The 24,110-nt window shown below is 42.7% G+C and overlaps 1 protein-coding gene across 13 annotated transcripts in view; it reads left to right on the top strand.

Moving 5' to 3' along the window:
* The window catches only part of zeb2b (zinc finger E-box binding homeobox 2b), a 464,098-nt gene extending 440,349 nt beyond the window's left edge, over positions 1-23,749 (top strand). For 10 of the 13 annotated variants that reach the window (XM_044345276.1, XM_044345278.1, XM_044345274.1 and 7 more), the window contains 8 exons: positions 1,048-1,302; positions 7,074-7,142; positions 9,716-9,904; positions 11,059-11,273; positions 14,338-14,446; positions 15,232-17,243; positions 19,392-19,572; positions 21,508-23,749. In XM_044345276.1, the coding sequence (XP_044201211.1) occupies positions 1,048-1,302; positions 7,074-7,142; positions 9,716-9,904; positions 11,059-11,273; positions 14,338-14,446; positions 15,232-17,243; positions 19,392-19,572; positions 21,508-22,079 (3,602 nt within the window). In that variant the 3' untranslated portion in view covers positions 22,080-23,749. The remainder of the gene's footprint in view (positions 1-1,047; positions 1,303-7,073; positions 7,143-9,715; positions 9,905-11,058; positions 11,274-14,337; positions 14,447-15,231; positions 17,244-19,391; positions 19,573-21,507) is intronic. The other 3 variants (XM_044345285.1, XM_044345283.1, XM_044345284.1) reach the window with 3 other exon arrangements.
* The last annotated feature ends 361 nt before the right edge of the window (positions 23,750-24,110 follow it).

Raw genomic sequence — 24,110 nt, 5'->3', positions numbered from 1 at the left:
GGACCTGAGTGTTGTGGAGCCGGGCGGGCCCTGCTGATGCTGCTCTGGAGTTTTCAATGTGTGTGTGTGTGTGTGTGAGGGTGTGTGTGGTATGTATGTCAGCTTATCCTGGATGTGTGTACTCAATAGACCTCCAGGCCTTGTCGTGTCTCTATATTTTCATATGTTAGGAAACATTTATATTTATGTTCATGGTTCACTGGCAATGCAAATGTGAAGACATCCGAGGGGTACACACTATGAATAATCTAAATTACTATAGGTTAAGCCTTTTGTATGCATAGCAACAACATTTGTAATATTGTACGTGCTATGCGGAGCATCTCAAACGTGACGGCTATGCTCCAGAGCAGAGCCGTCCTGAAAGGTGCAGCTCGTTGGCATCCGAGGCATGTGAGCAGGACTGAAAATTAGTGGCTATTTTGGCTCGCATCTCCTCGACAGCTGTCTGCCCACCGCTGTGGTTCAGTCACAAATTCCAGTCGCGGATGCTGTAATTGGGGTGTAACCCACAAGAAAAAAAAAAAAAAAAAAAAGCAAGCGCCTACGCCTTGGACCTGCACTGATGTGGGATGACCTTTTTAATCAGGGAATAAACCTCAATTTTCAAAACAAGTTGAAATCTCGTTTCGGATTCATCTGTCATTTATGTTTGGAGTTTAATCACTTAGCTGACACTCATATGTGAGGTTCAAAATAATAAAAAAAAACATCCAAAGTTGTTGTCAATAACATGACAAGATGCTTATGCAGATGTAGTAGTTTAGAAATATATATAAAAAAAAGGGGGAAATAGAATAAGAGGAGAAGATAACAGGATATGACAGGAAATGGTTGTGTTTTTGATAATATTAGTATCAATAGTTGATGATGAGGGTCATTGCTTGACTCAAACAGTTGGTAAACTGACTCCACCCCATCCCATCCCTTGGTTATATATAACATGTACACAGCATCATCTCTCTACAATCCTTTTCCACTTCCAAAACTCCCCTTTACTCATCAGACCGGATTTTCCTTTTGTGTCTCTCTTCTTTCTTTCTGTCGCAGCTCTGAACTACGAGAATGTGGTTGAGACCGGTTCAGAGACAGAGGAGGAAGACAAGTTGCCAGTGTCCGAGGAAGACCCCCTGATCAACGGCACCGGCAGCCCGGCCAGCCTCACCAACCCGGAGGCCTCGCCACGCACCGAGAGCCACGGCCTGCTCACCAAGGAGGAGGAAGACGACGAGATGCGGGACAGCGGCGTGGAGCACATCTGGCCCGACAACGACATGCTGAGTGCCTCGGTCGACGGTACTGGTGAGTGTCTGGAAACCGGAGGATGCGGATGTAATGTCATTGGTTGAGTTGAACCTCAGTGGGAGGAGCTGAAGTACAACAGATTTCAAAAACCACAAGTTGGATAAATGGCAAACTTATATATTTTTTTTTCCGTCATGTTTGTCTTTTTCACTGGGTTTCAGTCAAACTGTTGGCTTGAAGACCTGTGGTTCCACCCACTGAGGTTATTTCTGCCTCCAAGTAATGTTTGTAATGTTTCTTTGAAACCAGATCTGTAATTTCTTAAACGAATATGTTCCACAATGCTATCTGAGAAGTATCACCTGCACTTTTACCAAGCAAAAAATGCATTTATTTATTCATTTTTTAAAGCTTCACAGGCTCAAAAAACACTTCTTGCTGCTTTTGTTTTATCAGATTTACCAGATGTGTTTCAGGGTTTTCAGGTGAGCCGTCAGTCAGGAAAAACTACCACTAAGCTGATTTTCAGATGCTTTATTGCAAATGTGTGCGCATCCTGCCACTCTCGGTGTCATCTTATGGCGTAAACCCCACCCATCTGGTGCCCAAGTAGACTTAAACAAACCCCACGAAGCGTCGAGCAAACACCGCTTGAGCCAGGTCTGACGGCGAAGCCCCGATGATGCTCCCTCGGCAGACAGACATGATAAACACTTCTTCTTTCGCGAGCGACAGAGACCATTTGGTTCGTACTTAGACCAAAGTCCCCCCGCTCTGAGCCAAACAACCAAAAATATTTACAGTAATGTATAACCTCGCAGCCTGTGAGCTGCAGAAAATGAAAAGGAGGTGGGATACAATGTTTCAGTCTGCAGATTCGGCAGGAGATGCAAGACATGAGAGGTTACTTTCACCCAAACCGTATCAGTGATTATGGTATTTCAACAATCCCGCCTCCTCCCTAAAACACTCCTTAACCCCAAGGCAGGTGATGCCTTCCCCTAAATTTGACTGGTCTTTTTTTTTTTTTGTTGAGCAACTCCGCTTCTGCAGGAGCCCCAGTAGTCACGGATGCTTGAAAGATAAATACTTTTAATTAGGGGGCAGGGTATAATCATTAAAGGAAGCCAGACTGCTGCAAAAAAGTCATTAACAATCTTAAATGAAATTTTTATTTTTATGATAGCCATTTACATGTATAATAAGAGTCAATGATTCTTGGAAGCATGTGACAGGAACAGAGTAGGGCGAGAAGTCATGTAAGACAGCCCATTTAAATGAGCTGGGCTTCGCTATTCATTTCTGCTAATGAACTAGCTGTGCACAGTGCCGAAAAAACGGAGGGAACATTCAGCAGTCTTAAATTTTAATATGGGGGAAAATTGCACATTTATTAGGGATGAAAAAAAAAAAAAAAAAAAACTTAGTGGGTATCAACATTTGCTTCTCCTAAATAACTGTTCATGTTGGCTCCTTAAGGGATGGAAGAAAGGGAAAGACAGTTCGGTAAATAAATCAAGATAAAGGATAAACAAGCTGTCGTTGCATACGGTAATTGTTTATTTGATAAAGACCTGCGGTGCCATAATGTCTGTAATTCAACTATGTTGCAATTCCCAGATAATATGTTTCTCGTGTGATAAAGTGTCTGACATATTTCGGAGAGCAAGTCAAGTTCATTAGAGCGTTTGGGAGTCTCTTTCCCAATCTTGCGGGTGCTGTGTTTCCCAGCCTGTTTTTTTTTTTTTTTTTTTTCTTTTCTCGGTGCCTAAGTGTCTACAGTGATACCTCAGCACATAACTTAGGTCTGAGATAAGTTAGCAGCCCCACTCCTTCCTACTCGGTACTGATTTGGTCCGCACTCCCCCTATCAAGAGGTTTCACACAGGTCTTAGAAGTGTGAGGTAATGTAACTGATTCTAGGTTGTTGCAGGGGGGAAAAAGCACCAAAACAATAAGAATTTAATGTATTGTGAGACTGATCAGCTTTAGAGAAATATAGCTTAGTTGTTTTGTTGAAGACATAACTACTGCATGTAAGAAAGAAAGCCAGAAAAAAAAAAAAAAAAGAAGAAGTTTATCGCCGAGCCTCTTCTGATTCCAGGGCACAATCAGAGTCTTGTGTCTGGCGTTGTCCTTGACATTCCTTCATCCCACAGTGAAGCTGGACGCGATGTGCTGGAAAGCATGACATCATTATCACTGACAGACATTTTCAAATAAATCACCTGCGTTCTCCCTTTGCCCTTTTTAAACTCTTCTCTGGGGCGTTAGGAAGATTTCTGACTTAACTTTGCAGCAATGTCAAGATGTAGAAATAACTTTTTTTTTCTCTCTCTCTGTCTCTCTCTCTCTCTCTGTCTTCCTTGTGTTTACTGAATTATGGATTACGTTCGCTCCCATCTTCAAGACGCCTTGTTTTATGGCACTTTTGCCAAATTTGGCCTTCTGTCTTTGATAAAACAGCGGTTCATGTTTTCATTGCACATTTATCAAGTTTAGTGTAATTAATTTGTCATTTAAACACCTACTGCATCCAGGAGTTCCCCATATTTTTTGAATAAGTGCAGTGTTTCACAAGCTTTTTCCGCCCTGCCAAGAATAAAATTCAGAGGCAAACTCTGTTTTTTTTGGCTGTAAAATGACACATAATATCTGTTATTGACAACTTACAGTCTAAAAATATTAGAATCGGCATCAGGTTTCAAAAACCTGTTTAATCAGAGCTTGTTTTGTTTCTTAGATTCTGTTGTATGTGTTAGTCGAACATGACAGATTCAGGATAGATGAGGCTAAATGCACAAAGGCAGAACTTTAAAGCGGCTATGACTGCGGTGACCGGCCATAAAAATAGGAATGTTTTCAAAATAAACAGCATCAGCGCTGCTATGAAAATAGGTGGAATTACGGTCGGGCCAAGGTATTCTGGACTCCTCCTGGGTCTAGAGACGACTCTCAAACCTCAACATCGCTGCTCTAGGAGGTGTGTACCTTACCGCCTCAGGTCTTACGTGATTTACTGCTGACATAACATACTTTTCCAGCATTTAGTGGACAGTTTCATCCAAAATCCTTTCCATAGCCAAGAATAGGCACATATTTGTGGCATAACAAGAATCCAAAACCCTGTTTTTCCCCCATTTTTTACATTATTTGCAACATTTTTTACATGTTGTGAACATTTTAGATGTTAGATAAAGAGATAAAGCTCTAAAAATGGTCATTCCCTGTGTGTAAAGGAGGCTCTACAGCTGCTACATTAGCGGCTTTTCTTACTATAGAACGACCAGGCACCCATACTCACCACAATGCCACTTTGTCCCATTTGAATGTAGCTCAGGACTGGCATGGATGGTTGCATGCATGTGTGTGCCAGAGGCCATAGCAGCGAGGTGTACGTGGTATTAGCCTACCTCCTACTGGAAGCAGGCCGTCCCTCCCTTCAGACCACAGATAACAAAAGTTTTCCAAGGTAAATAGGGGAGAGTGGAGGGCCAGTAAATCCCACTGGTCATCCCCTTGCGTCAGACCAAAAGTATGCAGCCAAATTTGATTACCCAAAGCAAACACGGTGCCTACGAGGACACAGAAATGTGAGGGAGTTTTGACCGTGTTCAGTGCAACAAAAAAAAAAGGAGGAGGAGGGGGGGGAAGGTTTTCATACATGCTGAAATCTGATACTTGTGGGTATATTTTAATCTGTGGTGGAGAGTTTTTTATCTGTTTTGTTTTGTCACAGCTTAATTTATGTTGTTTAAAACCCATTTATTTTCTTATACTGCGCCTGCGGTTTTCATGCAGTTTGGCAGACGTGCAATCAAATGTACAGAAAAGAAAAAAAAAAAATCCTAGAAAGGGAAAAGTTATACTAGGACATACCCCATCCAGAAGAGCCTGTCATTACTCTCTGAAGCCATTGACAGGCGTGTTTTATCATTCAACCGCAGAAGTCAAATCTTTAATTTCAAGCACCCTGCATTTGCAAAACCTCAAAAAAAATCATCCACAACTATTAAACTCATTGTTTCAACTTATAAAAAAAAAAGCAAAAACTTGCAGGGCTCTTGTGTGGACTCATGTAAGCAGGATAACATTATTATCAACAATACACCCACTACCTTTCCTGTAACATGTCAGCCAGGTTTTCCTCTTAATGTAGGCGCTCATCCTGGTTTAATAGCCAAGGGATAGTCAGATACATGAGATCCTGCTGTGGACCGCTGAAAGAAAAAAAAAATAAAAAAAAAATCTTGACAATGCAACACTTGTGACGTCCTTGCAGGAGCAGCAGAGCAAGAACAGATGCGGGTGAGGCACACACAATGCAGGTTTTCTTTCTTCTTCTTCTTCTTCTTCTTCTTCTTCTTTTTTTTTTATTTTAATACAAAGCCCCCATGTTCTCGGAAGCACCTTGATTTAATTTTTACAGACGAGGCAGGAAGCCGAGAGACCAGGGACTCCTTAAGCTGATTGTCCAGTCAGTGTCCTCCCGTCGACCGCCGTAGAGATGAATGTGTCAGAAGAGGAGGGGAGGGGGTTTGTTTACGAGCTTGTCAATCTGCCATTTATTTACAGCCGTCTCACCTGTGCCAGGACAATATCTGCCCGTCTGCACAGACCGGGTGCCATTATCCTGATTGGCAGTAAGAACCTGTTCTGTTCAAACCAACACTCCTGGAGGTTTAGTTATTTAAACATTTCTCAGAGACAGGGGCATCTCTAGGAGGTGGAAATTATCTGATTGGTTGATGTAAATCAATTTGCAGAGCCCAAAAACTTTACCACATCACCATAAACTGTCAGCAAAATGTAGCCCTTTATCTCCAGTTTTCCAGCCATGCATTGCACCTGAGTTATAATACAACAGGCCTTTGTTTTTTTAAAATCAACTGAAACACATTGTCATGAAAGCTCTACATTCAGAATAGTCTCTTGCAAGTCCGCCGAGATGCAAACAGCCAAATCAATGCTGCAAAGTTCAAACTAGCGATTCTTACCGTCACCATGCACTTTTTCACTTTAGCATCATCAGTGTAAATGCTTGAAATAATAGCTTCATCCCTGTCTTAACTGTTCATCTGTCTCATTGCACTTCAGCTCAACATAACTGCAACAAGAAAACATTAATTCTTTTTTGACTCCACCTACCTGAGGTTTACCCCAACCAATGAGGTTATTTCTGCCTCCGGAGCAGCTCTGCCCCTGAGAAATGTTTGTGCAACTAAAACTCTTAATTTGTGGTGAAGGGTTGTATTCTTTTTAGTTAGAGCAAGGCACTAACTCTCTGCCAGGGTTTGTGGGAAATCAAAAAAACGTGTGTGCGCCTCCACAATACTCCGAGCAGCAGCTTTGGATAAAAGCATCCACCAAAATGACATATGATAAAACAAGCGTGATCCTGCATGCAGAGGATTGCAGCGGCAGGCGTCACAGCCAGGGAGTAATAAGCTCAGCCTGCGTGTTGGCTGGAGCTCTATATGATTGCTCAGGTGGATGTGCTGCGTGTTGTATTTAATCGCTCTGTTTGACGATTGAAGCTTTCTTTGCCTCCCCTGCCGCTTGTTGTCATGTTAAAGGTAAATAAGTCACTGTCTGGCCCAGATGATAGCATTCATTAAGCATGCCGAACAAAGCCGCGGCGCGCTGCGATGCACAGCGGTGCCTTTATTGCTTTCTCCATACCTTCTTCTTAAAGGCCTCATTGTCAGCGTTTGTTGGTTTGCACGGTTACAACCGAAGTACTCACCCACCCCCTCCTCCTCCTTTTTCTCTCTCTCCCCTCTTCCCCACATTCCCCCTTTTTTTTCTTCTTCTCTGTTTCTGTGCAGATGAAATAAAAGATGATTTTGACACCCTGGGGCCTGATACCACTTTGCAGGCAGTTGGAAACGGTACAGGTGAGTCAACTGAAGATGTGTGTGAATAAGTCTCTTTCTTGTTCTTGTTACCTAAGTAACAACGCCTGTAACCCTTTAAAACAAAGCAACGTCTGACTGTTCAATCGAGGGTTATAGTTGTCTAGAGGTTGTTTCCAGTTCAAAGAGTCTTCCTGTTCGGATTTGGGGTTGAGGGGGGGGGGGGATTTGACAGTAAACCATGAAGACTTTAAAAGCCCAAATAGGGCTGGCAAACTAATAATAAACTTGTCAAAATTACTGCTTTGCATGTCAAACATCAGTAGGTTCAAACTGGACTGGGGGGGTGGGGGGGGGGGACAGGATGGCAACCCTAGGATGGCAGTGGCTTCTCTAAAATAACAAGTATAAAGAAATCATATCCACTAACTATGAGCTGTAATTAAAGGGAAATCTTGTCCTGCTGACTCCGTAACCACTAAGACAAATCCCCCGTATGTTTATGTTTATAGCTCGTGATTCAATTTTTTATAATCTTTGATTACACATGTTGAGTTTAGCCTTCCTGTGTCTTAGTGAGTGTTTGTGTCCCCGTTGCCTGCTCCTGGTGGAACCAAACCCTACCTGCCATTATTCATTAAGCTACTAAAGCTGATTTGTAGCCACACACTCCTCCCTTCCATGATATCATCCTGGCCACCCTGACAATTGGCCCCGACCACTGTTATGATAAACCAAACTCACCCCACAGAACGCCACACAGCCCTGCCTCCAAACCCTCCCTTTCAGCTTTAATTACTATTACTTTCTGCCCCGTTCTTGGTGTTTTCTTCTTCACGTTTTTTTTTTTTTTTCTCTCTCTTCTCCTTCTTTTCTAAAAATTCAAGCACAGCAAATGTTTTCCATTTTGACTGCTTAAAGGGGTTTTGGAAACAATACTGTGGCACTGCTGTGGAAGCTCCCCGCCACTAGATCACATGTGATTTCATTTAAAGACATGAGCAGTTTGATCACGTCCTCGGTGCCAAAGCACACTTTGATCCAGGTGATTTCCTCTTATACTGGAAGGAAAGTCGGTCGTTCCTCCTTAAAGAAACATTTTTTTTTACGTTTATATTTTTCATCCAGAATGACTCAAACGTGAAGAAGAAGAAGAAGAAGCTCGGTAGATTGCGTTGACTGAAAGTAAAACATATCAAATAAACATCATTTCATTACCCTGACGGTTTTTAGGATTAGATCCAGGAAGCAGCTTTGCACCGAGGCGCACCCCGCTCAATCATCAGTCAGTCTTAAATAACGTCTTTAAAAAAAAAAAAAAAGTAAAATCATAACACTGAGTCTTGCACAATTAACTCCGCAGTCCTCAAAAGCCACAAAGAATCGTGTTAATGAGAACGCTCGTGGATTATGCTATCACGGTTATCAAAAGCGATCCATTGGCACCGATGACATTTCGGTGCCATTTTTTTTGACAACCAAATATCTACTACCTTGACCTTTCCCGCAAATTGGACCGAGAGAAAGTCATCAAGGCCTAACAAATCGCTCTTTAAACCTCACCTTGGCTCACAGGCTAAAAGCCTAATTAACAAAGGGGGGGGGGGGGGGGTGAAGTCTGATGAGACGTCACTCGGTTCTTTTTTTTGGGGGGGGGGGTTCGACATCATCGCAAAAACAGCCTCCAGAATCTCTTCGGGTTGTAAACACTATGTGTGTGTGAATGTGTGTGTGTATGTTTTTGAAAGTCGGCCATCCCCTTGACTAATGAAGGCTGCTGATTTCTTTTAGCTCCGGTTTGTTTTTGGAGGCAGCTATCTCCACACTGCAGCTTAAGAGTTTCCCTGAAGAGAAGGGACTGGGAAATAATTTGAGAAAACGCATTGTGTGGCCTCAGCACTTTGGCTGGCTTAAGATACATTCTGCTCAGCTATGGCAAAGCATGTCTGTCTTATTTTTTTTTCTTCTTCTTCTTCTTCTTCTTCTTTTTTTTTTGTGCTGGTTTGTGGTTTGGCCCCGGTAATCTGTTCAACACAGAATCAACAAAAGCCACAGTCTCTTGATTGACCTTATATGTGAAAGTCGATACAAAGAAACGTGGCTCTGTTGCTGATTAAGCCGGGCTCGTGTATGTATGTATGTATGTATGTATGTATGTATGTATAAATGTGTTTTCCTTTTTTATTTTACAGTCTTAAACTCAAAAATCTGATTTCATGTCATGAGTAAATTAGGTCAGTGAAGTTTTTTTTTTTTTTTTTTTTTTTTTTTACACGTTGCACTTCAGCAGCTCATGGTAGCGCGTTTATCTCTGACTTTTTGGCCGGATTAAGTTACAATTCTTATTTTAGCCGGCATGGCGTGACAAGCAAACCCAGTAATTTAGATGTATTCTCCCCAAAGCACGGCTGTAATGTTTTAGGGTGGCTGTCCTCATCGCATTTCCACCAAGATGTTCCCAATATCCTCCTGTAAGACATTTCTCTGGGGAAAGAAATGAATCCAATTTATTCCTCCCCCTCTCTCTCTCTCTCTCTCTCTCTCTCTCTCTCTCTCTCGGTCTCCTCCTTCACCATCTCTCTCTCTCTTCCTCTCTCTCTCTTCCTCCCCTTCAGTCAAGAGCGTCGATTGCACTTCAGAGTTCGAGGACTTCTTTGCCAAGCGGAAGCTGGATGACGGCGACAGCCACGTGGTGAGCATCGCCGAGTACCTCCAGCGGGGCGACACTGCCATCATTTACCCAGAAGCCCCGGAGGAGCTGTCCCGCCTGGGTACGCCGGAGGCCACCGGGCCGGAGGAGAACGGTACGAATCCTTCTGCTCGGTCAGGAGGGGTCAGAGGTGAAAATGTGAAGGAAGGATGTTGAAGCCTGATACAAGCTGCATAAATATTAAAACTAAGCTGCTCCATAGATGAAGGTCTAAATATCATTGTACCTCAATACTGTGCGTCTCATTCTTGCACATTATTTGATCATATATGTCCTCATTACATCAGGAAACTTTGTATAACACAGAGTTTATGTAGGTATCAGAGCAGAAACTAGGCCTAGTTGCCATGCCTTTAACATGAACTTGTAAAAAATTTAGGTTGACATTCAACTTGGCCTCCTTTTGGAAACATGACTGCCGCAGTAAAAGACCATGCGTGCTCAGCTAACCTCCCATCTATGAGTTAAGGTTTTTTAAAAAAAAAAAGGAGGTCTGGACACAGAGCAGCAGCAGCAGCAGCAGCAGCAGCAGCAGCTCTTCCCGCTGACACGACCGGGCAGCTGTTGGTCCCACAGATTCGCCGGATGCCTTGGTGTTTACCTACAGTCTTAAGCAACAGCTGGGCAGGGGCTTGAAATCAGATAGTGCACCTCTGAAGCTCCCAGGAGGGAAAGAAATGGGAGTGGTGGTGGGGGGGGTGGGGGGGGGTTGGTTGGTGTGGGGGGTTTGAATTGGCTCATGATTCATGCTGCAGACATGATAAACGTGTCAGCGGGAATGGCATTAAAAAGTGAGGGCAGTTTAAAGCAATTAGGAAGGTATGGGGAATTACGTCTGTGTGTGTCAGCGACTTTGTCGACTTAAGGTTTTTATATCTGTGTGATTGTGTATATACAGTATAATGTGCCTGTTTATTACTATGTGAAGGAAACTGAGACCCAGTATAGAGTGTGAGTGCCGCATGTAAAACTGTACGAGTGTGAGTGTGTGTGTGTGTGTGAGGAGTCGGGAGGAGGTCGTAGTGCAGCGGATGCCAGCCTGACACTGTGGCTCTCATGTGGAGCAGATTGCAGAGATAACTCCCATACCACTCTGGGCAGCCCGCCCGTTAGCTGCCATTGATTCGCTGACCTTTTGGCCCGCTTTCCCTTCCTCCTCCCTCCTCCCTCCCCCCACCTCCCCCCACCTCCTCCTCCTCCTCCTCCTCCTCTCAACCCCCCCCCCTTCTCCCGCTGTCTCCCGTGCAGACCTGCCACCTGGAACGCCAGATGCCTTCGCCCAACTGTTGACCTGCCCCTACTGCGACCGGGGCTACAAGCGTTTGACATCGCTGAAGGAGCACATCAAGTACCGCCATGAGAAGAACGAGGAGAACTTCGCCTGCCCCCTGTGCAACTACACGTTTGCTTACCGCACTCAGCTTGAGCGGCATATGGCCACACACAAGCCTGCAAGGGATCAGGTGAGGAGGATTTCATTTATTCTTTCTCTTCTTCATCCCTCCCTTCTATTTTTCCTCTTCCTCCTCCTCCTTCTCTCTGTCCCCCCACTATTTCATTTCTAATGTGCTCTGATGCCTCGGAGAAGAGAGATCATTTTTTCTGATTGGCAATCATTATTAATTTTTCATGGCATTTTGAAGATGCAGATCCTTTAATGGTAATAACTTTAATTGAGGCCCTAAATGGTTTTTTGATGGCCCTCCCTGATATGATTTTCCAGTCTCGTGTTCACGATCGAATGATTGTGTTAATTTCCAATTTGGAAATTTTTATCAGCTCCTTAACTTCACTTCACTCCTGGCCTTTAATGTTGTTCTGGTGCAGCCCTGCAGTCGTGGTACTCCATCAAAACCCCACCCATGTCCCTCTCTTCCCCCCCCCCCACTTCTAATTTCATGCACTGCAAAAACATCTGTGTATACTTGAATTTTCTCGAGCGATTTATATCCTATATGTCTGAAATATAATGTGAATCTGCTGGCAGTTAGCATGAATCACCTTAAAGTCCTGTGAGGTGAAAACACATCCAGCAGTCACGGGTGTTTAACTCGGTTGTCAGCGTTAAGTTGAAGACGTGGGGTTGAGATAGATTGTGGCCAAAAAAAAAAAAAAAAAAAAAAAATTGCATGCTTTCAGAGTTTTCGCACATTGGGGGATAATTATAACTTCTCAGTGAAGTAAAATTGGAGCAGTAAATTTTAAAGTAGATGGAGTCGGTATTTGTGCTTCGAAGGGTGATTATAATTGAGGAATTAAAAAAAAAAAGCAAGTTAAACCAAGAGGTTAATCTCTAAAATGTAACACATCCACTCTTTTTTTTTTTTACTCAGAACCCTAAAAGCACAAAAAAGGCTAAATAAATTAAGAAATGTATCATTTATATTTGCAAAATATACAAGAAAAACACTAAAAAATCAGCTGTTTGAACTGTGTAGAAAAACGCTTGTAATGTACAGTAGTGGTATAAAAAAAAAATCAGCCAGTTACAGATGATATCATGTAGCCTGTTCAGTCCCAGGTCGTGGGTGTTGTGTTGTGCTCTCTGAAGCAAGGATGACAGGCTCAGACTGTGGCTGATTTGATCAGATGTCAGCAGCCAGCACTTTCACCTGATCTACCAGCTGGGTGTAAACGTGAGCAGATGGGCCGGCCGAGTGAGCCGCCGTCCCAATCCTCATATTACAATGCTGTTGCTGCTCCCCTCCAGAGTCGAGTCAATGGCCAAAGACTCCCCTATTCAAGCACTGCAGGTCCTTCTACAAAGCCGGTTATCTTGATTTGTAAATTAGCTGGATTGTTTAAGTGGTAATCCTCGAGATGAGATCGAGATGATGTCTTGTTTGATTTATTTTTTTGCTGTTAGGTTTTCTGTAGGTGGCGCTGTTTTCTTTGTCTTTTCAGTCTTGTGCAGCAGAAGTAGAATAAATCACTTCCTCGAGTGTTTAGAGGAGAAACACAGTAAATCAAAATGAACATATATGAAAATGTACGTTTGGCAATTAGCAACTAACTCAGGAGGACTCAGGAGTAATCACATTAACATAAAGAATAATGTCCTGATAGGTAAACATGTGCCGTGCTGTTCAGTCTCGTATGTTTACAAGCCTTAATACTCCTCCTCCTCTTAACCAATTAGCTGAAATATGACTAATTAGAGGTTATACATATGCAAACAACATCCAGTCGGGTCCCCGCCCACAACCAGCAGTGGTGGCGTTCACACACCGAGCCATGAAGGAGAGAGATGGAGCATTTTGCCGGTGCCATTCACAATTAAGAGCACAGAGCGATTGTGTCTTATTAGCAGTGGTGGCGAGACTAAACTTTACCGGGCAGGGGTCCTCAGGGGGGAAGTAAGGGGATGGTGGTGATGGTGGTGGTGGTGGTGGTGGTGGTGGTGGGTGGGGGGGGGGCGGAGGCACCGAAGCAGCTGTTGCTGTTTGTTTATGCAACTCAGCAACATACGAGCGGTGGGGTCCCTCTCCGGCGCTTGGCGGGGCCCCCGACTCTCCCTGCTTGATCTTTGAAGGTTGGGGCTGTTTGAACAATTCCTCCCAGTCCTCCCAGTGTCCTGCGCGCCACCATCTGTCTCCCCAGGAATGTGGGTAGAGTCAGCACACACCCCAGCATTTGTCAAGGCTGAACTGGGAGGAGGGAGTCGCTGTGTTTTCCCCCTAGCGAGCTCAGAGAAAATGTTTCTCTTTTTTTTTTTTTATTATTTACGAACTGTTTAACGTCCTCACCTCCCACTTGGAATTAATTGTTTGGTGAGTGACGAGCCAGGTTTACACACCCCAGTGTTGTTGTTGTTGCTGGGTTTTATATTTTGATGGGGGAATATTTTTTTTGTCTTTTCTTTTCAGAGAACAGGCCCTTTTTTGAATTGCAAATTTGATGGATTGCAACTGATGTTTACCTTTGAACAGCATACGCTCTGTTCTGTATCCTAAGATTATTAAGGAGACATTTGAGCTTTTTTTTAAAAATTTTTTTAAAAAAGACCCAATTACTGTAAGACATTTTAGACTCTTCTGAAAAAAGTGTAATTCAAATGGTGTGACTACAGGTATGAAAGGGTGAGAGAGAGCTCACAGATGATTCTGAATACCTTTTAGACTGATTAGGCTCAAATTAATGAAAAATAGATCAGATCACTGGTTCTAATGAAGGGAAAACGCTCTAAAAAAAAAAAAAAAAAGAGTCTTTTCATTTATTCTATTTTCTGGGCTGCCAAATTCTAAAGGCATGCCTCCTTTGGCTGAGGAGCCAGGAAATTAAAAGGTATGTGATTCTCTCTGTTATCGCCGCCGCTGCTTGTAGTCGCTCAACGGAGGTGGGAGTAGAAAGCCAAGATGCTTCGTTGGCATCAGGAGCCATTTGGCTTGTTGCTTGTTGTCATGCCGACCGATTGTGATTATTTACTGAACTCTCACCCCCACGATGTTTGTGAGCCTTTTTTTTTTTTTTTTTTCAACGTGAATCTCTCTCTTTCTCCCTCTCTCTCTCCCTCTCTCTCTCTCACAGCACCAACTGCTCAACCAAGCGGCCGGCAACCGCAAGTTCAAATGCACCGAGTGTGGCAAGGCCTTCAAATACAAGCACCATCTGAAGGAACACCTCCGGATTCATAGCGGTGAGTAACGAGAGGAACGCCGCCTCGCTCTTTGAATATTCATAACTATGATTTAAACACATCATGAATCGGCAGAAATTCCTTCAGGTTTATTTTGGACCCTCCCTGCAGTTAATGGACATTGAACTCTGCTGCGTTAACAATCAGTCCAACTGCCAAGTACAATATTTGCACAGAAACACGTACAGTATGAGTGTGAATGAATTTAATTTCATTCATTTGTTTATTTGTCAGGGAAAATACCTATTGATCAACAGAAAAACTGAATGAGAGTTTTTCATCTTTTGGTCAAGGAAGATGCAATACTCACTTTACATTAAATTTAATACATATAAATCAGGTAAAGCAGGCATAAATTACATTTCTTTACAGTTTCCTTTGATTTACATCATTGTATCACTATAACTAAGACAAACTTCTTTCCCTGTGCCTTTAATTGCTTATTTTTCTCTACCAACCTTTTATTTCCTCTAGTAAATTTATCACTTCACTGTATCCCTGATATATTATTTTACTGTATTGCATTTAACTTTATTTGATTTTATGTTCCTCTCTCTGTTTTTAAAAGTTGTTCTAATGCATTTCTTTGCTTTTATTGTAAGACATGCTATACAAATAGACTTTTGCAAATAAGCCAATTAGATGTAGAGCTTACTCTGGCACATTTACATTACATTGCCCCCCCATAAATAAACAAATAAACAGTAAACAAGCTATTACTTTGATTATATTATTCATATAAACCTGTCATTCTTATGCTATATATATATATTTTTTTGTTTCAGGTGAAAAACCATATGAGTGCCCCAACTGCAAGAAGCGTTTCTCCCACTCGGGCTCCTACAGTTCCCACATAAGCAGCAAAAAGTGCATTGGCCTGATTGCCGTCAATGGTAGGATGCGCAGCAACATGAAGACGGGCTCCTCCCCCACCTCAGCCTCCTCTTCACCAACCAACACTGCCATCACCCAGCTGCGCCAGAAGCTGGAGAACGGCAAGCCGCTCGGCCTCCCCGAACACAACAACCACCTGAACATCAAGACGGAGCCACTCGACTTCAACGACTACAAGCTGATGATGGCGTCGCATGGATTCGGAGCTCCTGGACCGTTCATGAATGGAGTAGGAGGGAACAGCCCACTAGGGATTCACCACAACTCGACAGCCCAGAGCCCCTTGCAGCACCTTGGGATGGCTGGACTTGAGCAGCAGCTGCTGGGCTACCCGGGGCCGCTGGTGAACAACCTGAGCGAGGTGCAGAAGGTCCTCCAGATCGTGGACAACACTGTGTGCAGGCAGAAAATGGACTGCAAGCCAGAGGAGCTTTCCAAGCTCAAGGCCTACATGAAGGAGCTGGGGTCCCAGGTTGAAGAGCAGAAGCAGGGGCTGACATCTGCAGGTGGGCATCAGGTCGGTCTTCCACTTGTCAATCACAATGGCGCCACCAAAAGCATCATCGACTACACGCTAGAAAAAGTGAACGAAGCCAAAGCCTGCCTCCAGAGCTTGACGACAGACTCAAAGAGACAGATTAGCAATATCAAACGAGAGAAATCCAACCACATGCTTGAAGGAGGTGTGGATGAGAAGGTGCAGGAAAACAACATGTTTACACCTTATGCTTGCCAATATTGCAAAGAAACCTTCCCCGGGCCCATACCCTTGCATCAGCATGAACGCTACCTGTGTAAAATGAACGAGGAGATCAAAGCCGTGCTGCAGCCCAGTGAGAATCTGATGCCCAACAAACCAGGGATATTCATGGAGAAGAACACCCACTTATCCTCCTCCATGTTGTCTGAGAAGGGACTCACTGGGCCCCTCAACCCTTACAGGGACCACATGTCTGTGCTGAAGGCGTATTTCGCCATGAACATGGAGCCCAACTCGGAGGAGCTGCTCAAGATCTCCACAGCGGTCGGCCTTCCTCAGGAATTTGTCAGGGAGTGGTTCGAGCAGCGAAAGATGTACCACTACGGCAGCACCAGAACTCCGCCGCTAGAGCACAGGAACAACATGGATATGGTTGTCGGAACAAATAACCACCACACTCCACCAAAAGACTCTATGGCAGCTAGGTCACCTGTGTCTCTTCTCAAACCTACTGACCGCATCACGTCCCCCTCCATAGCGGAGCTCCATAACAACGTTAACAACTGTGACAACTCACTCAGACATTTGAAAAACCACCAGTTTAGCGGCAACGCCAAAGCCACGGGTGAAAAGTTGGACCACTCCCGCAGCAACACCCCTTCCCCGTTAAATCTGTCCTCCACATCTTCCAAAAACTCTCACAGCAGCTCCTACACTCCAAACAGCTTGACTTCAGAAGACCTGCAGGCTGAGCCGCTGGACCTCTCTCTGCCGAGACTCATGAAGGAACCCAAGCATGCACTGACTGTCAAAAGCAGACCTAAAGTCAACAGTATTACCATTGACCATAACAGCATCCCCTCTCCCCGCGAGCACTTCGAAGAGCCTTTGAACTTAGCCTATCTCAAGAAGGAGTTCTCAGGCTCTATCAACAACGGAAACCTTGAAAAAAGCACTAGCCCCATCTTCGGCATTAACCCGTTTGCTGCCAAACCCCTGTATACGTCACTTCCACCTCAGAGCGCTTTCCCGCCTGCCACATTCATGCCCCCGATGCAGGCCAGCATACCAGGTCTTAGGCCCTATCCGGGCATGGATCAAATGGGCTTCCTACCACACATGGCCTACACTTACGCAGCAGGGGCAGCTACCTTTGCCGAGATGCAGCAGAGGAGAAAGTACCAGCGGAAACCAGGTTTCCAGGTAAATAAGCCACCTGTGGTTTTGTAAAAGCCCCAGGCTCAGTCAGAGTCTCTAAAATGATCTGAACTAATTTCTGTACTAATTAAAAACGACTTCAGAGTCAGGAGAGAGAAGAACGCTCACCTGAGGTAGACTGAACTGGCAAAGGTGATGGAGATAAACAGCCGTGATACGAGTGAGGCATCGTTAGTGGTGTCAGGGAGGGAAAGGGGGCATTTTACAGGTTCATCTGTTTACAGTGTAACATTAGTAATGATAATTAAACCGATTAAGCCCATTTTACCCAACAGCTTTAGGGTTTTTTTGTGAAAAAACAATTGAAACAGTAGAAATTTTCATAATTTATCACTAATTCATCTAGAAAAAATGCAACACATTGTCTTGGTCCAGCTTCTTCTTTTTTCATAAACTAAACAATTGATTATTCAAAAAACATTTATTAATAATGTATCAATTAAACTGATGCTTGACTTCAAAAAACACATATTGCAGCACAATATTATATTTGTGTTTTTGAGTTTTTACAGCTGTCAGTTGTAAAACCTTCACTCTTTTTTTTCTATCCCTTCTAACAGAGTTTCAATTGCAGATTGCAATTTCTGGATTTTAGTGGGGAGATTTATTATAATTGTCTATAAACTACTTTTCCACCCTGAACCTGAACCCTGATGGTTTGGATTTTTTTACATTAAAAAAAAAAAAAAGTCAAAGTTACAAACACAGTGGTACAAAATATCAGACATCAGGTTCAAATAACAGCATCGATTTTGGCCCTGAAAACGTATCTGAGTAAAGCCCTAATTGTTACCACTCTCCACTGTAAATTTTTCCTGCTGCTGTGTGTGGAACACATTAATGCTTCTGACTTCAGTCCTCTTCCAGCGCTGGCCTGAACTCAGATATTTTGTTATTAAATATGGGTGAAAGGCCTTTGTAAAAATGACAAAGGTGAGCCCCGGAGCTGTGCACTTCTCTGAAATTTCCCACCGCAACTCTGCTGCATTTTAAAGAGAGCCAAATCCAAAATGAGCTTCTACATGTGGATTAATAATGCACAGTCTCCATGTTCATTACCACTGAATGCTGAAGGCTGTTTAACATAGAGGGAACCATTTTGATGAAAAAAAAAAAAGTATTAATAATGTTTCCTATTCTAAGTTATTAAATTAGATTTTAAAAATACAGCTACAGGCGTTTAGTTCAAATTGATTGCAGAGTGATAGTGGTCCCTTCTTAAAACACAGTGCAATGCTGTCCTCACATTATCACACATACATTCATTAAAAGGAAGCTTTGGTGGCTCAATATTGGCCATTAAGGTGCACCTTCTGATTTTGATCATTATATGAGTTTGCCATTCCTCTAATGTTGTAATATTGTCCCCCCATCAATTCATGTTTAAGACTAATCTTCATCATAAAAGAGAATTTTAAAGGGATGAGCAGAATTAACACTCCTGTACGAAATTAGACCACACTGAATACACCATTATTGCTGAGTTTCATAATGGAGGAGCATGTCAGTTATAGATTGGTGATATTACTCCGCAGCTGGAGGTTTTATAAGAAATCAACGCTGGTATATGCTGGTCATCAAAAATGTATGAGAACATGTAGCATAGTGTGATTGTTTGGTAGGTACTGTTCAGTTTACAGCTTTATTTAGTGATTTTTCAGCATTCAATAGCTTTTATCATGATTATATAATTGCAATATAATGACATTTATTCCTGAAACACTTTAAAAATTGTGAATATTAAACTTCTGGAGACAGTTTTTATGTTTTTGGGGTTCATTCAAATTAGCATTTTACATGTTTAGCAGTTAGCATATCTTCTTGTTCAAGTTAGCTACAATTATCTTAAGTTATGTCAAGGAATTACAACACTTTTCAGAAGCTTTAGGGACAAAATTATGTAAGAAATTTCCAACTTTAATGAAAATACTTTTGGAATGACATCAACAACAAACATTAGCTTCTGTTTCAAGCTAGCTGTAGCCATGTTAGCAACTGCTGCTGATGCTAACTGCAGCTTTCCTCACATTGATCAATATCTTTAAACCCCTCCCAGTTATGACGCCCAAAATTCATTAGTATTTCTTGTTTTCTCTCCTTTTTTTTTTTGTTTCTTGTTTTTTTTTTTTAAAGGGGGACCTGCTCGACGGTACACCAGATTACATGTCAGGGCTGGACGACATGACAGACCCCGACTCCTGTCTGTCGCGGAAGAAGATTAAGAAGACCGAAAGTGGTATGTACGCGTGTGACTTGTGCGACAAAACATTCCAGAAGAGCAGTTCCCTTCTAAGACACAAATATGAACACACAGGTATATACTGTTCTAGACCCTTATTTTAAACCCCATGCTTTTTTATGTTTTAAATGTTTGTGTTGCCAACTCCTATCAGTATGAATATATATATATATTTTTTGTTACCCCCTTTTTTCTCCTTCTTTCCTTCTCTGTTTAACCCTTAAGTTTGTATATTATGTAAACCAACACCTAACTTGCTTCTTCATTGACAGGGTTGAGATGCCACCGATTGAGTAGATTCCAAATAAGAAAGTTTGACTTTGTGAACATGTGATGTGTTTTTAAAGTTTTGTGTGGATCTTTTCTAAAAATATTAAAAGATTTTAGATTTTTGTAACTGTATCAGCTCTTTTAGAAAAAAGTATAATCTGTAATTAATGCAGGTAGGCATGAAGAGGGAGACTTCAGCTATCTTTTCAAGTGATTGTACTCTTTATTTTCCAATCATATCCTGCTGTATTAACCATTTTGCTATCTAAAAAGACACACATCAATTCACCTAGACATATAAAGCCAGCAAAAGGCTTCTAATGCCTTTATCGGCCCCATTATTGGCGATAGATCACATCAGTGGCGTAACGCTCAGAAGCTTCAGAGCACTGATAACAAGTCTTTCATTATAGTTATTATACAGAGATCCTCTTTCACTAGGTTGCATCATTTATTTTATCCACTATCTGTAGCAGAGCGCTCAGTGCTTTATGCAGCCTTCATGTTATCTGGTCGGACATAAAAGGGAGGGAGGGCGCACCGTCAGAACTGTGCGCTGAACTCTTTTAAAACAGGGGTGCGTTATCTACCCGAACGAACGCCGCCGCCACCGCCGCAGCAGCATCTCGCTCTGGATGCGACGCTTTCATGTCCGTGTCGCTATGTGTTGTTTTTAACAATATTATGTGTTCAGAAAAAGGGGGGAGGGGGGATGGGGAGTGAAGTGTCGGTCGAAAAATGGCCAGATGTTGGACAGAAGTGCACTTTGAAAAGCCATGTTGGCGGGTGGACTTGTGACAGAGGGGAGTCATGTGATTTGTGTGAGGCAGGCAGCCATATTTCCACACGTGCTGAGCAGGAGTGAATGAGAGAAAAAAAGAAGACGTTTTTTTTTTAAGCTAAAAGTTATTAGTAGTAGTTTAAAGTAGGTAACGTCAGATCCTAGAGGAAATCCTGAGTGAAGATGTATATGTTAGTAAGCAGTAAGTGTTTTGGAATAAACTCTAAGTGTAACAGCAGCCGTGTGGCCACATTACAAGCTGGAGGACATTTATTTAGCCAGACAGTTTATGGCCCCGTGTCATAAAACTATCTCACCCTGCCCTTGTGGTCAGCTTGGGTTTCTCGTTTCTGCCTTGGCACACAAAGCGGTCCCATCACATTTGGTAGACGTAGGAGCCCCAGCCCAAAACTTAATGGAGGGCCAGGCGTCACCATGAACTTGAATTGTGTTCGGAGATAAGCAGGGTAACCCCTCGGAGCTTCCCCCCCCCTCCCGCCTCCCCGTCCACCCCCCACCCCCCCCCCTTTCCCTCCAGCCCGTCTCAGATTTGTTTACTCCTTTGTCGCGCCTTCTGTGTTTGTTTGCTTTGCAGTAGTTTATTTATGTTGCATTCATCAGTGTGGCACGCAGGCCTAAAATAAATAGTTGTAGTTGAGTTTCTCCATGCTTTAACCACGGGAGGGAATTTCCATAATGTAGGCCCATGAATGCGAGTGCACTTTCTCATTGTGCTCTCAGTTTGAATAAACAAATAGCCCTAAGTCGTAAGTCAAAGTTGGATTTAATGCTCCGTGATTTAATTTTTGCTCCATACCATCCAATTCATCAGAGTTTTTCCTCAGCGTTTTTTGCTTTTCTTCTGACTTGTGTGATTTGTTGTAGCAGCAGGACGAGCGAGGCCAAGCGACTCACGTCTCTCGTTCTGTGTTTTTTTTTTTTTTTTTGTGTCTCCGCAGGCAAGAGGCCGCACCAGTGCCAGATCTGCAAGAAAGCCTTCAAACACAAACACCATCTCATCGAGCACTCCAGACTGCACTCGGGGGAGAAGCCTTACCAGTGCGACAAGTGCGGGAAGAGATTCTCCCACTCGGGCTCCTACTCGCAGCACATGAACCACCGCTACTCCTACTGTAAGCGGGAGGCCGAGGAGCGGGAGGCGGCTGAGAGGGAGGCCCGTGAGAAGGGCCACCTGGAGCCTACGGAGCTGCTGATGAGCCGGGCATACTTGCAGGGCATGACTCCTCAGGGTTACCCGGAGCTGGCCGAGCGCGAGGCCATCCTGAGGCACGACGCCGTGAACGGAGGGATCAGAGAGGGACGGAAGGAAGTGGACGGAACGTACGCGAAGATCGGACGTAGGGAGGACGAGTTCGAGGAGGAGGAGGAGGAGAGCAAGAGCATGGACACGGACCCGGACACGTTGAGGGACGAGGAGGAGAACGGAGAGCACTCGATGGACGATAGCTCGCTGGACGGCAAAACGGAAACCAAATCGGATCACGAGGACACGATGGAGGATGGCATGTAATCGGCGACGACAGTTTCAAAAGCTTCCCATCTTAAAAAAAAAAAAAAAAAGTTTTAAGTTTCTCTCTTTCGGTTCAGTATTCTTACCTGCTCGGTTTAAAACACCGTGTTTTAAGCTGTACGTGCACGTGCCTGAAGCTTCCGGGAAGCTTTCTTTGACAGACTCCTCGGGGGGCGGTGATGTGGGGAGGGGGGGGGGAAGTAAAAGATGTCTGCCGAACAAGACATGGACTGAAAAATCAATCCGGAGGAGGCGTTGAGAGAAAAAGGGGGCATGGGTTTGTGAAATAAGCTGCATTATGCAAACCGAACAATGAATAAATGAATACATTTCAAAAAATGTACAGTACTAAGGCCTAAAAATATGTGTGGTGCTAACCTCCTCAAATAAACCCCCTGTGTTCCATAGTATTTATAGCACAACTAGTGACTTGTACAAATTGCACTCCGCTTCTATAATCATGAACAAAAATAATAAAAAGTATTGCCTATGTATATATTTATACAGTGTTGGAAAAAGAGCAGTAGTGTCTACACTACAGTCCTTCGATATTACCTTTGTTATCACCTACCTACCTACGGTGTCGTCTTTAGTTTTTTGCCATGTTGCCCGGCCACAAACATCTCCAGCCACACTGTTTTAGGCCTCTTGAATCAACTTCAAATGAAGGAATTTAAACAAAAAAGACTGTATGAAGGAGCTGAGAGGTTGTTTTTTTTTTTTTTTTTTTTTTTTTTAAGAGGATGAAGTTTTAAAGAGACCTTCATTTTAAGGGAAAAATACAGTTTATGGACAGATGGTATTTGGGGGGATGGGGGAGGGGGAGGGGGGGGGGAGAAAAATGAAGGACGAAGCCTTTGTAAGGTGTTTTTGATAAGAAAAAAGAAGCCTTATATGCAAACCTTTTAACCTGTGTGTTTTCTGCAAGTGCCACCCTCGTATTGTGTAAAAGGAAGGTTACTTTTTTTCCACCAGCCTCAGTATTATGAAATGGTTTACCGTTGTTCTTTGAAGCACCCGTGTCAGTATTAAGACTATAGGCAGCAGTTCCTTAGTTTACATTATGTTGTGCAATGTTTTCTCAGTTTCTTTTCTTTTAACTTTGTCAGTATTACACCAAACCATTTTTTTTTTTTTTTTTTGAAGACAACAAAAATTGCATTCATTTTATTTGTAGGTTGAAAAAAAAAAAAACATTATTTATGTGGCCCATTTTATATTTCCTAATTTTATTTATTTCATACTGTTGTGTACAGTACTATAGTTCTTCAATATATAGATATATTTTAGTAAAAAGGAACATGGTGTCGATCATAGGGGCAAATTTTACGTAAAGAGAGCATTTATTGTGTTTTGAAACATTGTGAAATGCGAAGTTTAATCTTATTTTATTTTATTTCCTTTTATTTTCCAGTTACTGGAAAATTCCAAATTTGGGAACTTTTATACAATTGTGAAAACACTGTATTTTCGACTGAAAAAATTCCACTTTCTTTGTTTCTTTTTTTAAGCTAAAAAAATGAAGAGGGACTGTTAAATACTATGTATGATATCATGACTGAAGAAGAATCTTTCCTGAAATGTCTTTGTAAAAGTATTATTGAATTCTTAATTTGTAATTTCTCTTGAAAATGACCCTGCTCGAATAAAAGTAGCCAAATTACAGAGTACCAAACCCTCAGTGCTTCATGTTTATTCACAAGAGAACAAACCGTGAGGTTTCGCTTGGCAGCGTCGGGCTCAAGTCACTTTTTAAAAAAAAAAAACAAACTGGAAAATCTTTCTCCTCTCATATCCGGTCTATAAAGAAAAAAAAAAACAACACTGTGGATGATTCCTCTGCTGCTCATTATTATGTTAATTTCTGGGTTTCAATTCACATTTTCAAATCGATCAGAATGAATTGACCTCAGCCCCCCGCTGCTCATTATGTCTCATTTAGATGATAAAGTAAAGCCCTAACACGTCTTCCACATCTTTTCACTATTTGTCCTGCACTTTTTAACCAGTCGGTGAATAACAAGAGTATTT

This window comes from Thunnus albacares, chromosome 24 (assembly GCF_914725855.1).
Source record: "Thunnus albacares chromosome 24, fThuAlb1.1, whole genome shotgun sequence".
NCBI lineage: Eukaryota > Metazoa > Chordata > Actinopteri > Scombriformes > Scombridae > Thunnus > Thunnus albacares.
The sequence above is the reverse complement of the archived record's forward strand: the minus strand, read 5'-3'. Positions and strand labels throughout refer to the sequence as shown.